The sequence below is a fragment of the Mobula hypostoma genome, chromosome 14, assembly GCF_963921235.1.
Source record: "Mobula hypostoma chromosome 14, sMobHyp1.1, whole genome shotgun sequence".
NCBI lineage: Eukaryota > Metazoa > Chordata > Chondrichthyes > Myliobatiformes > Myliobatidae > Mobula > Mobula hypostoma.
The window spans coordinates 48,096,109-48,110,480 of NC_086110.1; the positions used below are offsets into that span (position 1 = coordinate 48,096,109).

The following is a 14,372-nucleotide window of genomic DNA, read 5'->3' on the forward strand; positions in this document are numbered from 1 at the left end:
CTCAGAGCATTTCCAAAATCCTCATCTTTTCCCCTCCCCTTTTCTAACACTGTTTTCCTTTGGTCTTCCCGTTTATTTTCACTTCCTGGTGGTGATATACACTGGGTCAAAGCCATCATCCAAGTTTCATTTTTCAAGATCACATATTGGCAAGCTATTTTCTGCAGGGTATATAATAAATGAGTTGGATTCGGCACCCATCGGTATTGGTATCCTGTCATTGCTTCCTGTAACAGTCAGCAGATTCTAACACCCATGCATTCTCTTGCTTAATTGACTAACTCAACACAAACCAGGATTAAACTGCACCATCTCATCCATTCTGCTCAGTTTAACCATTTGTTTCATTTAACCATTGAGGTTCTTTCTTGAAGATAATTGTACACACAAGGGAGAGGAGGATAGTATTCAGCAAAATATCGCCACCTTTTAAATGGGTAGATCAGTTTTTTTGGGTTTCTTTTTAATTATTTAACTTTTAGGCTGCTAAATTATCCTACTTTGATGTTTTAGATTAATGTTTTGAATGCAAAAGTGTATTTCAGGGCAGTTCCTGATTGACTGAAGAAGATCATTGGTTGGATGAGGACATGGGAATGATTTTTAGAGGAAGGAGATTTTGTTGGATCCCAACCTAATCCCTCTTGGATAAGGCCAGAGTTGTATTCAACTCTGGTGCCAGTTGCTAGTTAAATACATCGTAACTATTTACATCCTGATATGAATAAATATCACATGATACCCTAAGGCTGGGGAACTCTAAATAATCTAAATCATTGCCTTTAGGACAAGTTGGCACTTTTCCTGACTATATAGAACAAAATGTTTCACTTAAATAATGTACATCTGTATTTTTGTCAAGGTATTAACACTTGAAAATCTGGAAGAAGGTTTCAAGAATAATATTTAATATGATATCCGCTGGAATTGTAGCTTTAGATATTAGAAATATTTTGATGGGTAATACATTAGAAGCTAAGTACATAATAAAAGCAATTTAGTCCACATAGTCTGTCGTGTTTTGATTTTATGTGCTATCTTTAACATAAAATACATATTAAGTACATGCAAGGGTTAATTAGACTGAATGTAGAAGCGTTTTAAATGTGTTTTGTTGGCTTTATCAAATGTTAGTAAAACAATCCAGGATTAGTGCCTTCTGTAAATAAGTTTTGTCTTGACATGTGCAACACTCTGCAGTCAAAACTTATTTGTAACGAGGACCAAAAGCAAAATCAGATGCTCCCTGAGAGGGATTTTAGATGTGCCAAACCACACCATTGCAAGCCAACTCAATGGGTTATCTAGCTATCCTTGGATTTAATGCATGGCATGAAACAATCATGCAGACAAAAATTAATAAAACCAATCAATTTCCATTATTTCTTAGTGTACTGCTTTGAATATTTGGAAAATCTGTCTGTATACATTTAGCTTTAATCTTAAAAAAAAGTAATTCAGTTTTTTTTAGAAATGGATTTTTATTATTGAAACTTAGTGACATGAAGCTGCAACAGTATTTTCTGTCTTCACGCATGGCAGAGAAACAACAAGTTGAGTCAATTAATCTTTCTTTTTTTCTTGCTCACAGTGGAGAACATTCAGCTGAATTTGAACCTTCAAATGGGGAACAAAAGTAGTGTTGTATGCAGTGGTGAATTGACTGTTTGCCTGGATGGCCTTAGTGTTGACTTGGGAAATTTGCCTAATGGCACAACCATGACAGAAAGTAAGTTCTGCACACACATGGTTCATTCTGAATCTCGGATTGAGGGTGATGGGTCATACATCAGCAATTACTTAATACACCTTAATTGATTTGCACTTTTTTACTGAGAACATAAGTTTTTTCATAAAGATAGTATTAAAACTGGTAAGTTTTTCCTCCAAAAATGTTTATAATATATGGTGTTTTGGTTGCAAGATTGCATTTATTGAATTTACTTGTAGCTCTAATCTGACTAATGTTTATTTGCTGATGACTTTTTCTAGATGAACATTGATTTGGAAAATTAATATCTTTAATATTTTAAAATATGCTATATTTTAAAAGGTGCTAACAAAGTCTTTTAATCTGTTTAAAGGAAGCAAAACTTGCTTGGATAATATATATCATGAAAATTTCATACTTGTAATTTATAATCAGTTTTCAACAGTGTTTATAAAATGTCAAATTTTAATAACTGGAAGAAAATTATTAAAGAAATGTTCAAAACTCAAGATAATTACTAAAATGTAAAGTTCTACAGTTTCATAATTTCTAAATTTTCCAAAATACAATTAGTTGAATTTTGTTGACAATATATATGAGTCTTGCCATATGAAATATTCTCAGTACATTAATGACATGTTGCAGTATTGCTTCTCAAATTTAATTCCAGCAAATATTTAATTGCTTAATGTTATTAGAATGTGAAATGTAAGTTTCCTCCTGTAGAAAAAAAATAGCACTGGTAAGCATGAATTTCTAACAATTGTATTCGGTATAGAAATGTCTTGCAGAACATTCTTAAATGTTTGATAAAGAATGGAGAAGATATTTAAGATAGTAGAAGTGAGAAAATTACTAAGATGAAATCAATAAATTAGAATTAAAGGGAAAAATAGAAAGCAATATTTTGTTGCACCAGTTAGCTTCAATAATGGAAAAATGGCACTAATGTGGATTTGAGATATCTTGATTTTACCTTTTTGGATAAGATTCATAAAGAGCCTAAGTTCAAGGCCCCTTTTCTTCCAGTCACCCAAAAATGATAGCCAGATGGTGGCTTTGTGAATTTCTTTATGTTTGTGATTCATTGTTTTCTCAATTTGTATCCGTATTTTAAGTTTAATTGTATTTATTAAAAATGCCTTTTTTAAATTAACAATTCAAATTCCAGTGTTTTGATTTCTGGACTTAAGAATTTTATGTACCTAGATCAGCAAATTTCTTTGCAATGGCAGAGCCATAGTCTCCTTCAGTCATTAGGAGACCACCGCTATCATCTTTGTTCTCCATTTTGAAATTAATAAACTTGGCAGCAACTTCCTTAGCTGCTGTTCTAGACTGAATCATTTTGTTTACATATAATTCACTGGTAAGCATGAGCTGCTAAGTTGGTATCCCCTTCAAAACAATTTATAGCTTCTTCCAAATCCTCTGCCACTGAAGGCTCTTGGTTGGCCTTAAATCCTCTAAAATTCACAGTTCATTCTAATTATGCTGCCTATTACCATAGCAACTTCTCCACACTCATAATCCTTGATCTCACAGACCTATTTTGGTTTTTGTTCTTGCCCTTCAGACTAATTTAAAATTCTCACCCGAATATTTAAATACATTTGTTATATCATTCTCCCATCCACTTCCATTTCTAAATATCTTCTCATTCTGAACAGTATATCAGAATCTGCACCATTGCAGCTGAACATTTACCTGCCTGAACCCCACTCTAGAAGTCTTCTTCAATCCTCTTTACTGTTTTCTCCTATATTGAATACCCTGCATTTGCCTCTTTGTGAATGTGGCTCAAAAACAAAGTTTTAGTTGGTCATGTTTTCATGGAACATTTTGTAATATTTATCTGTATTTAAAATACTATATAGTATGAAGATGACAAAGTTTTCTCCCTAAATATTCAGATTTACAGGTATCGAGTTACAATCAGAAATTATACAACTGGGATTCTATTCCAGGAATTTAGTTGGTGACATGATTATAGTTGCAAAATAGCAAACTTGTTATTGTTTGTAACAAGTGATTGTTTGTCACTTTCTACCTATCTTTAATATCTGGAAAAAGGAGGACACCTCTAAAAATTATTAGAGCCAAGCCTATTGGAGGTGAAGTTAGAAAATACTTCTAAATATAGAGTGGAAGATTATCTGAAACGAGCAGGATACTACAGGTCCACAATCCCTTATCTGAATTCCTTGGGGCCAGTTGCATTTTGGAATTCAGAATTTTTCAGATTTCAGACACCCCCCGCCCCCATACCAAAAAACATGTATGCTCAAGTCCCTTATTTAACCTGTCTTAGTGCGGTGGAGTTTAGGACCCAGCAGCACGCCAAACCTACGCACATCCTCCCGTATACTTTAAATCATCTCTAGATTACTTATAATACCTGATACAATGTAAATGCTATGTAAAATAGTTGTTATACTGTATTGTTTAGGGAATAATGACGAGAAGAAATTTTATTTCCAACAAAAACATTCAATAAAACATAAAAATATACAGCTTCAAACGAACCGAATCAAACACATGGTAAATGACTTATTGAAGTAAATGTAGAACATCACTGTCACTTTAAAACTTCAGTAACTTGTCTTTCTGTTGATTTAAATCATATACAGTGGTAGTTCCGACACTATTTTCTTCAGTAAGATGCAGCACAGACACACCACGATCAAGCTTCTGCAATAACTCCACTTTCTGCGTTACTGATAATGATAGATGCTTCCTTCTCTTTTTCTCATTGTTACCCACAGGGGTACCTGCAGCTCTTTTTGACATTTTCACGGTGAAATTAAACACAAAGTCACCAGTGAACACAAAATATCAGCGGACAGCAAATGCACGTGTACCCAGTACGAGCGCTGAGCCACAACTGACGTCTGGCGGCCTCTGCTAGTGCTGCCACGTCACACCTAAGTGACGTCAGCTGTTGGCGAAAAAAACTTTTTGGTTTTCAGCGCTTTTTGGATTTCAGAATTCCAGATAAAGGAATGTGCACCTGTACTAGATTCTTAATTTTAAAACTAAGATGGATAGATTTTTTGTTTAATCAATGTATTATGGGTTGTGGCACAAAGGCTAATGTGTGGAATTGAGTCACATTTCATCTATGATCTCACTGAATTGTGGAATAGGTTTAAAGGTTCAAATTATTTACATCATGAGTTCCTAATGAGCAAAGTTATTGGGCTGAAAAACATCCTTATGATAGGTTTTTAGAGACTGTAAACTGAAATAAACAGCTTCTGTTATATGTGCACTTATTGCACAAAAAATTCCATTTGATTGGTTCTAATTTTTTAGCATCCTTATTTGCACATTCCTCCATGACTATCTTCTCTCATCCCCTCCATCTTTAAGAAGGAAGGGAGGCAATAGACAGAAAATCATGGGTCAGTTAACCTGGCTTCAATGGTTGGGAAGATGCTGGAGTCCATTTATTAAGGATGAGGTTTCAGGGTACTTGTAGGCACATGATAAAATAGGCCAAAGTCAGCGTGGTTTCCTTAACTATAACAGCCCAGATAGTCAGGGGGCTCCCCTCCCTGCGATGCTAATGCTGTGAGGGTGCCCTTGGCTGCTGTGCTTTGCATCTGCGAACTTTGCGGTGAGTTGCCCTGCTAATATGATGAACTGAATACCGAGGCTTTGGGCCTACTCTGGGCTGCTCCAGGGATTTGGATTTAAGGACTCAGTTTGGTTCTGAATGCTGCTGTTGTTGCGCACACTTTTACTGTTTGCGTGATTTTTTTTTCTTTCTCTGTGGCTCAGGGGGTTGGTCTTAATTTTTTGAATTGGGTTCTTTTGGGTTCCTTACTTTGTGACTGCCCGTGAAGCAAGCAAATCTCAAGGTTGCATAACTTATACATTCTTTGATAATGAATGCACATTGAATCTTAAAGAGAAATCTTGTCTATCAAATCTGTTGGAATTTTTTTTTGAGGAAATAACTGGTAGGATAGACAGAAGAGTCAGGGGATGTTGTTTACATGGATTTTCAGAAGGGCTTTGATGAGGTGCCACTCATGAGGCTGCTCGGTGAGTTAAGGGCCCATGGTACAGGAAAGATACTAGCATGGTTAGAAGATTGTCTGACTGGCAGGAGGCAGAGTGGAAATAAAGGGGCCTTTTTTCATGGGCTGCCAGTGACTTCTGGTGTTCCACAGGGTTCAGTGTTGGGGAAGATTCTTTTCAGGTTGTATGTTAATGATTTGGGTGACAGAAATGATGACATTGTGGTGAAATTTGTGGGTGATACAAAGATGGGTGGAGGGCAGATAGTGTTGAGAAAGTAGGATGTCTACGAAAGGACTTAGATTTGGAGAATAGGCAAGAAGGTAGCAGATGTTATATAGTCTAGGGAAGTATAAGTATAATAATAGATTCTTAATTAATAAGGGTGTAAAAGGTTACCAGAAGAAGGCAGGAGTATGGGGTGGAGAGGGATAATAAATAAGCCATGATTGAGTAGCAGAGCAGACTCGATAGGCTAAATGGCCTAATTCTCCTTCTTTGTCTTATGATCTTTCCCAGTAGGTTTATTTAAATTGACAAAATAAAGTGGGAGGAAGGGCCTGTGCTGTTTTATGCTCTATGTCCTAAAATTCTCCCAGCTTATCTTTTCTGCTGCTTGTTGTCAATCCATTTCATGATATCAATGCACAGTATCTACTTCTCCACAAAATGGACAAATATCATATCCATCTCCTGTCAAAAGCCCTTGGTTGGGCAAATGGCTCCTCAATCACAATTGGTACTGATGTCTCATTTCCAACAATAGAAAAATATTATTTCTTGCACCGGACCATTTGAGAGCTCTCTTGTTCAGTCAGATTTGAAAGTTCTATATATTAAAACTGAAGTTCATTGACTCTTGTGTCATAAAAATGAAAGACTTTAAAGATATCCCTTGGTGCTTTAATTAAATCAATTTATGTAAGTTTTAGTTATTTTCTTTGCAACAGTTTTGAGTGATATCCTAATGGGAAAGCCTTGTATAAACATCCGAGCACAATTTGAATCAAGTTTCTGATCCATGTATGCTAATGATAGTCAGTTTCTGCTTTGTTATATTACAGTATATAAAAGTGAAAAATAAAGATAAGCTTTAAAAGGTGTGAAGCAGTATAAAAAGATTTCTTTTGACTAAACAAGAGTCTGTGTTTTCTATCATTAGGCATTCAATGCTGAAAGCTGCAGGAAGAAACTATTTCTTCATGCTAAAACCAGAAATTACAGGACATATTTTCATTTGAAGCTTCAAAAAACATAGAATAACCATCAAAACCTGAAACATTACTTCTGTTTTTTTCTGTGTCCTGATGCTGTATGATTTGTTGAGTATTTTCAGCATTTTCTATTTTTAGTTCAGACTTCCAGCAAATTAAGTATCTTTCTTTTGGAGCACTTTTATGTTACTACTTTGTGGTACCTAGAGCAAATAAATTTTGAATTCTTGCAAGAATTAGATTTTCCATTAGTAAAATAACCTTGCATTGTAATGGAGGCAAATGAGAGACAGTAATAGAATCATTGTCTGTCAGTCGTTTCTAAAGCACCAGTGTACAACTCTTGCTTCTAAAATTATTGGCAACAGCAATCTATTTTTAAGAAGATCTTTAAAGGATTTATTTGTTCAAGATTTGCATTATAGTATTTTTAACGTTTTATTTTGGGTAAGTAACTTTTCTCCATTCCGCAAGTCAAATAAAACTGGCATTAAGTTGTTTTTATCCTGTAGAGTGTATGCTCTCAGCTCCTTTTCTTGTTGTGGAGAACTGAAATAACACGAATGCCTAGAACCATTTAATGAATATAGTCCGTAATTCCCAGGCTAGCCAACAAAATACGGTCATAAATATCTGCAATATTTTTTTTGAAGTCCTGATGTATTCAGAACAATGAACATACTGGTAACTGGATCTTCTCCGTCCCACGTTGTTATGAAAGGAAGATATTCTCCACAGTGGCAAATTCAATGGGTTTTTAAAAAGTTATATGCTAATTTTGGCAGTTAAGTTTATGAACTATTCAAGTTTTTCTCTTAGAAGGAACGTAATTTCTTTTCCTTTTCTAATTGGTCCAAAGTATAAAATATCTTGCACAATATTTTGTATTACACAAGCTTATATTTAATGTTTGTGTCTTGGCTTGCAGGGCTTTGTTTAGATAACATTGTGTTTTCTCACTATGACCTTTGATTATAATATTTATTTTGGGTATCTTTTGAGTTCATAAATTATTGGAATAGTTGATAATAAGATTAGCCATTTAGATTAGAATTTGTGTTCATGAAATGTACAAGTTTTTATACACCATTAGGATACCAACCCTGGCATGAGAAAATTCCTATGGAAAATTTCTGAATTACTCTTCACTGCTTGCATTGATAGCAGTGTCTTGTGAAATTTGTCATTCTAATAACAATATAAAGAGTACTTTTGTATGTTTGATGTGCAAAACCTGTTAAGTATTTTTGTTCAGAGATAATGAGTAAACTTCACACCCAGTTGGTATGTTTTTTGCAGTCTCCTTGACTATAAATGAGTGGTCTGAAGTACATTGTGCATTGAAGCAACAGAAACCATGCGTGGTTTAAAGGTTTAACAAGTTGAAAAGATTTGCATGCATTAAACTAAGTAAATCTGAATCATTTCAGAGCCAGCTGGAAGTAGTTTATTCTGAGCTGTAGCTTTGAGCTGGGAAGTGCCCTTTGCCAAGATTATGATTAACTGCTTATTATGTCTGCTGGTTTTAACGTATTGATATTTCTTCTGCAGAATTCCAACAAAATAGTAGAATTCATCAGAGCACAAGTGAAGACAATGATTCAAAATTGTCACTGTCATGTACCAGTGATTCTCCAGACAGAGTGCGGTAAGGGACTTAAAAATAACTTTATTTTTTTCTTCCCAGAGCTTCTCCCCGCCCCCCCCCGAGTTAACCTTAAAAAATGTATGTTAGTGTATATATCTGGTTAGTCAGTTATGTGTACAGGCGGTTTTAACTTTGAGCAGACAATTCATATAAATTGATTATGTTCCTGACAAATGGAGTTGAATCAGTATTTGTTTACGGTAGCTATTGCAGTATTCTGCATATAGTTATTGAGGAATTGGAGATGTGGAGCAGGAGGCAGTACTGCTTTGACAAAGTGTACCAAAATTCCGTGCACAACCTAATGTGCTACAGAAGCATTATTGTTTTATCCAGATTTTCAAAGAAAGTTGATAATGGAATTGTGAAGTAAATTTACATTTTTGTCTTCTATTTTCCTTTCACCTTGATTTAATGTTTTCTTCAAAGAAGTCTATGGAAAATGGAAATGAAGCAGATTATATTTCTAAAATAAATTTACTTATTTATCCGTGCAATATTTTATAATCTGATTATTTGAGTGAATGTGTGAGATAAACATCATGTTATTTGCCATCTGCAGAAATAATTATCTTTCTACAATTTATGTTAAAATAAACTTTGTGAAGGGAACTGATATTAGTTGGTTTAAGATGGTACCTGAGATGCATTAGTTTCATTAAGAATGTAGTAGAGTCAATGAACAGAATTGATTGCTTACATTTTACAGCTGTCATTTGCTGCATTGATATGGCAGTTTAGCTGTAAGATTCAAATCTCAGGGAAAGTGATTATAAGGTCAAATATACTGAAAACTGTTAGAAAGTAAAGCCTTAATCTTTTAATTCGATAATTATCTAAACTATATAACCCAGCAAAGTTTTGAGTTCTGTAGTTGTTACATTAGATTGACTGAAGCTAGCTGGTTGTACGTTGCAAGGATAACTTTATTTCACAAAATGTACATTGGCAGTCAATAAAAGCGGCTGGTTTTTGACAGCAGGGATGGTTCACCGTTTGGCTGTGACGTCTGGGATGGAGGCTAAACCAAACTGCACTGCTGTCTTTGATAGAAATTCAGTAGTTTCCATTGAAGGAAAAAAGCGTAAGTGATCAGGGAAGTGAGGATTGCACTTAGCTGTAATACTTTTCTTGCAGCAGCTTGACAGCCTTACGAGTACTAAATAGTAGTAATTGCTATGTGGGCGCAGAACGTAAATAGAATTGGGGTAAGTCATTGTGGGCTCTTTTGGCTGCTCTGCTATTCAGTAGAAGTATGGCTGATTATTTTTTAACTGAGTCCGATTTTTCTTTACTAGACCACATTTCTAGATTTCCTAATATCTAAAATCTCCTGATCCATGTCTTGAGTGTTCTCAGTGATTTAAGCTGTCATGAATAATTATATCGTAGGTTAAACTATTGTCACTCATCTCTGTTCTGAATGGTTTGATCTTTGGTTCTGGAAAACCAAGCCAACTGACATCAACACTATGTTTACTCTATTAAGCCCTTTAAAACATTTTGTACCTCACATTCTTCTAACCTCAAGAATTCACGTCTAGCCTATTAATCTTTCCTTTATGGCAAACAGTAGCCCTTCAGTGTATCATTACATTTAAAATAGGGAGGGAAGGGGAGAAATAAAGGAAAAATAAATCGCGAAGAGTATAAAGGCACATCTCCAACAACTAAATTGATTCATAAATGTAGAGCATATACAATGAATGGAAGCAAACCAGAATTATCAAAAGCAGAAGCTCCACTGCCATGAAGTCTGGCAATGAAGCTCCGTCGTGGTTTGTGATCCTGAGGTATTTCTCTGGGAATTGTCTGTTAGAACCTGTACCAGATTACATAGGATCCAAATCTCCTTAAGTTGCAATGGAGGATTAAACAGCTGCAGATAAAAAGGAAAGGGGTTAGTAACTTCCTTTTTTTTGAAAAAGGAGTTCTGATTTTAAATTTTTAATTACATTATTATGAACAGTGTTATTTTTAATAGTCACATTTTTAGAGTTTCTTTATTTTTGCTAGTTTACAAGCGTCTCTGAATGCCAAAGGCATTTAAAAGCTATTAAAAATTCCTCAGAGCAAAGCTGGGAGTAGAACTTTTCAGGCTGTCAAAGCTTTGAATGATGTTTTGGAGGTGGCTTTTCCTTACTTCATGCTTGGAGGTCTCATAGCACACAGCCCATGTCACTGGAGTCTGGAACCCACCCATCCCATGGTGCTAGAGTGCGATGAAGATAGGATTCTTCAGATAATTATGATTGTTGGAAGACAGTGGGTAACAAGCTTACGTCAGTAAGGTTTAGATGCAATCTTTCATGTTCCTTGCCATCCGTCCAAGTAATGGACTAACTGCACATGGGGCTGCTTAACAAGATAAGAGCCCATGCTATTACAGGAAAGATACTAGCATGGATAGAAGGTTAGCTGTTTGGCAGGAGACAAAGTGTCAGAATAAAAGGAGCTTATTCTGGTTGGCTGTCCATGACATGGTGTTCTACAGGAGTCGGCATTGGGACCGCTTCTTTTCATGTTATATGTCAACGATTGGGTGACGGAATTGATGGCTTTGTGGCCAAGTTTGGAGAAGATACAAAGATAGGTGGAGGGGCAAGTAGGAGGCAGAGAACCTGCAAAGGACCTGGACGTATTGGGACAATGGGCAAAGAAGTGGCAGATGGAATATAATGTAGAGAAGTGTATGGTCATGCACTTTGATAGAAGGAATAAAAGTGTAGACTATTTTCTAAATGGGTAGAAAATTCAAATAACAGAGGTGCAAAGGGAATTTGGAGTCCTTGTGCGGGATTTCCTTACAGGTTAACTTGCAGGTTGAGTCATTGGTGAAGAAGGCAAATGCAATGTTAGTATTCATTTTGAGAGGGCTCGAGTATAAGAACAAGGATGTGATGTTGAGGCTCAATAAGGCTTTGGTCAGGCCGTACTTGGAGTATTGTGAGCAGTTTTGGGCAACTTATTTAAGAAAGAATGTGCTGGAATTGGAGAAGATTCAAAGGAGTTTCATGAGAGTGATCCCGAGAATGAAAGGGTTAATATATGAGAGCATTTGATGGCACTGGGATTGTACTCATTGGAGTTTAAAAGAATGAGGGGGTATGACATTGAAACCTATAAATGTTGAAAGGCTGAAATAGAGTGGATATGGAGGGGATGGTTCCTAAAGTGGATGAGTCAAGGACTAGGGGACACAGCCTTGGAATAAAGGGACGTCCATTTAGAACAGAGATGAAAAGGAATTTCTTAGCCAGAGGGTGGTGAATCTGTGGAATTCATTGCCTTGGATGGTTGTGGAGGCCAAGTCATTGAGTGTATTTAAAGCAGAAATTAATTGATACTTGGTTAGTCAGGGTGTCAAAGGTTACAGGGATAATGCAGGAGAATGGGTTTGAGGGGGATAATAAATCAGTCATATTGGAATGGCAGAGCAGATTTGATGGGCTGAGTGGCCTAGTTCTGCTCCTAAGTCTTATGGTCTTAAATAGCTAGTTTTAGCAATGTTATTAGTGCAACCTTGAAAGTAGGAATCAGTGCCAAGGAGACTTTGAGAATATAATTTATCCTCTGTCCACCTGATTATCTCTTCCTATACTAGAGGTCAAGATGGTGTGGCTATTTTGGGAAACAGGTATTGGAAATATGAGAGACATGACTTACCCAATGGAGTAGACTGATAGTAATTAAGGCCTCAATGGATGGTTGATCTGGGAGAGCATGCTGATACTGATGTGCTTATCCTGCTATTGGATTTGGAGAATTTTGTGTTAGTGGTATTGCCCCAGAGTCCTGAGTTGCCTAGTGTAAGTAATTTAATTCTCAGAAGTATATAGAAAGCCAGGCATCAATGCTACCCAGAGAAACCATCAGACCTGCTCAGTTCCTCCAACATTTTGTGTGTGTTGCCGTTGTGTTTTATGCTGGAACTAGGATCTCGATCTTCAAGCACCCTTTTCGTTAGTTGGCTGTAAGCTGTGCTGGCACACTGAAGGTGGTGATGTCCATATTAGCTGAGAGAAAATACTGAGGACTGTACATGGAGTGTCAGCCAGGGTTTTTGTCTATGGAACATCAGCCTAGTCTATGGAATGGGATGAACCTTGAACCTTCTGAGTCACGTTAGAGAAGATCAACTAAACCACAGCTGAAATTGTAGGATAAAACTGGACCCCAAACATGTTACAGGATGAGCACCCCTTATCCAGAATTCCAAAATCTGAAAACCTCAGGTATCGCTGATTTTTTTTTGAGTGCATGGCATCATAAATAGAAAATTTCACAAGGCACTGGGAAAGTTCTGTTTATGCGCAACACAGATATGTAATGAACAGAAGTTAATGAAAAGTAGAAAAACACTGTATAAAGTGAAAAATGAAGATCTCGATTGTGTATTGAAAAAGTGGATTTGTCAGCGTCAGAATGAACATATGCCACTTAACAGTATACTGATCTTGAAACCAGCAGAGGTCTATCATGGAAACTGAAAATTGAGGATAATTGTGCATATTCAGCAGGCTGGTTGCAGAAATTCAAGAAAAGACACGGCATTACATTTTAAAAGATTTGTGGTGATAAAGCGCCGGCTGATCATGAAGCATCAGAGAAATTCATTGATGAGTTTGCCAGGATTGTCGCTGATGAAAATCAGTTGTATCTGTTCATATGTGTGATGAACAAGTGTAAGACAAAGACTGCTTATCGGTAGCACATAAATTCAGAGTCTGAAATGATAGCAATGCCAAACAGCTACTGACTGTCTACCTGGGCAGCTGAGGGAGTGATAGTTATTAAAAATATAAAACTACCTTCAGATTATATGTATAAGCTGTATATGGATTTCGTGTTTAAGCTTGGATCCTATCTCCAAGGTATCTCATTATATAAGAGACAAGTATTCCAAAATCCAAGAAAATCTGAAATCCGAAGCACTTCTGGCCTTAAACAATGCAGATAAGGAGTGCTCAACCTCCTGTTTAGTGCAAATCTGTGAATGGAAGTATACGGAACTTTCTTTGCGACAGATAGCTGTTGAGAGTCAACAAATCCGATTTGATTCGGTCAGTGACTCAGTCTACAGAAGCTGCATAATTAGCTGTCAATTATACATCAGAGAGGGAAAAACACACTAATTCACCAGATTGGAATATAAATGGATATAGTATTTTAGAATTTGGTTAAAATATCAATGCTGGCAATAGTGTCTTTATCAAAGTTTAAATTGTTTATAAATTTAATCAGTATGGTTTTTCTCTGAGATTTTTCTACTTAGGAAAGACTGTGAGAGTGTTTGCTAGCCAAGAAAAGCTGTATTCTAAGAGACCATGACGTGTTCTGTCTGAATATTTGTTACTTTCAGTAATGTTTTTAAAAAAGGAAATGTGGAAACTCTGTATTCAAGGTCCAGACAGAGAGCTGTAATCTTCATCAGCATGGTGATATGATACAGAAGGTAAAGGTTCCCAAAATGAACTGTTAAAGTTGCTACTGAGCTTTGCAGATTTTGATGAAACTACTTGGCATTGTATTTTCCCTTCTGTTAGATATTGGCAAGGAAATTTTTGATAATTTGTTATTATATGGGGCACAACATTAATTCTCATATCACAGCATTTTTTGAATTGGCTAATGGATGACGATAGTGCTGGCAATTAAGACATAATCACATTGGTGTGTCTGGAATTACAAAATCCAGATTGGTAAGGATGACAGACTTCCTTCTCTGAGGGACCTTAATGAATCAATTCTTTTACAACAATCCATTGAAGAG

At 36.1% G+C, this 14,372-nt stretch overlaps 1 protein-coding gene across 5 annotated transcripts in view; it reads left to right on the forward strand.

The window, feature by feature from the left end:
- The window catches only part of wwp2 (WW domain containing E3 ubiquitin protein ligase 2), a 196,403-nt gene that overhangs the window by 39,551 nt on the left and 142,480 nt on the right, over positions 1-14,372 (forward strand). For all 5 annotated transcript variants that reach the window (XM_063067102.1, XM_063067103.1, XM_063067105.1 and 2 more), the window contains 2 exons: positions 1,592-1,729; positions 8,503-8,599. In XM_063067102.1, the coding sequence (XP_062923172.1) occupies positions 1,592-1,729; positions 8,503-8,599 (235 nt within the window). The remainder of the gene's footprint in view (positions 1-1,591; positions 1,730-8,502; positions 8,600-14,372) is intronic.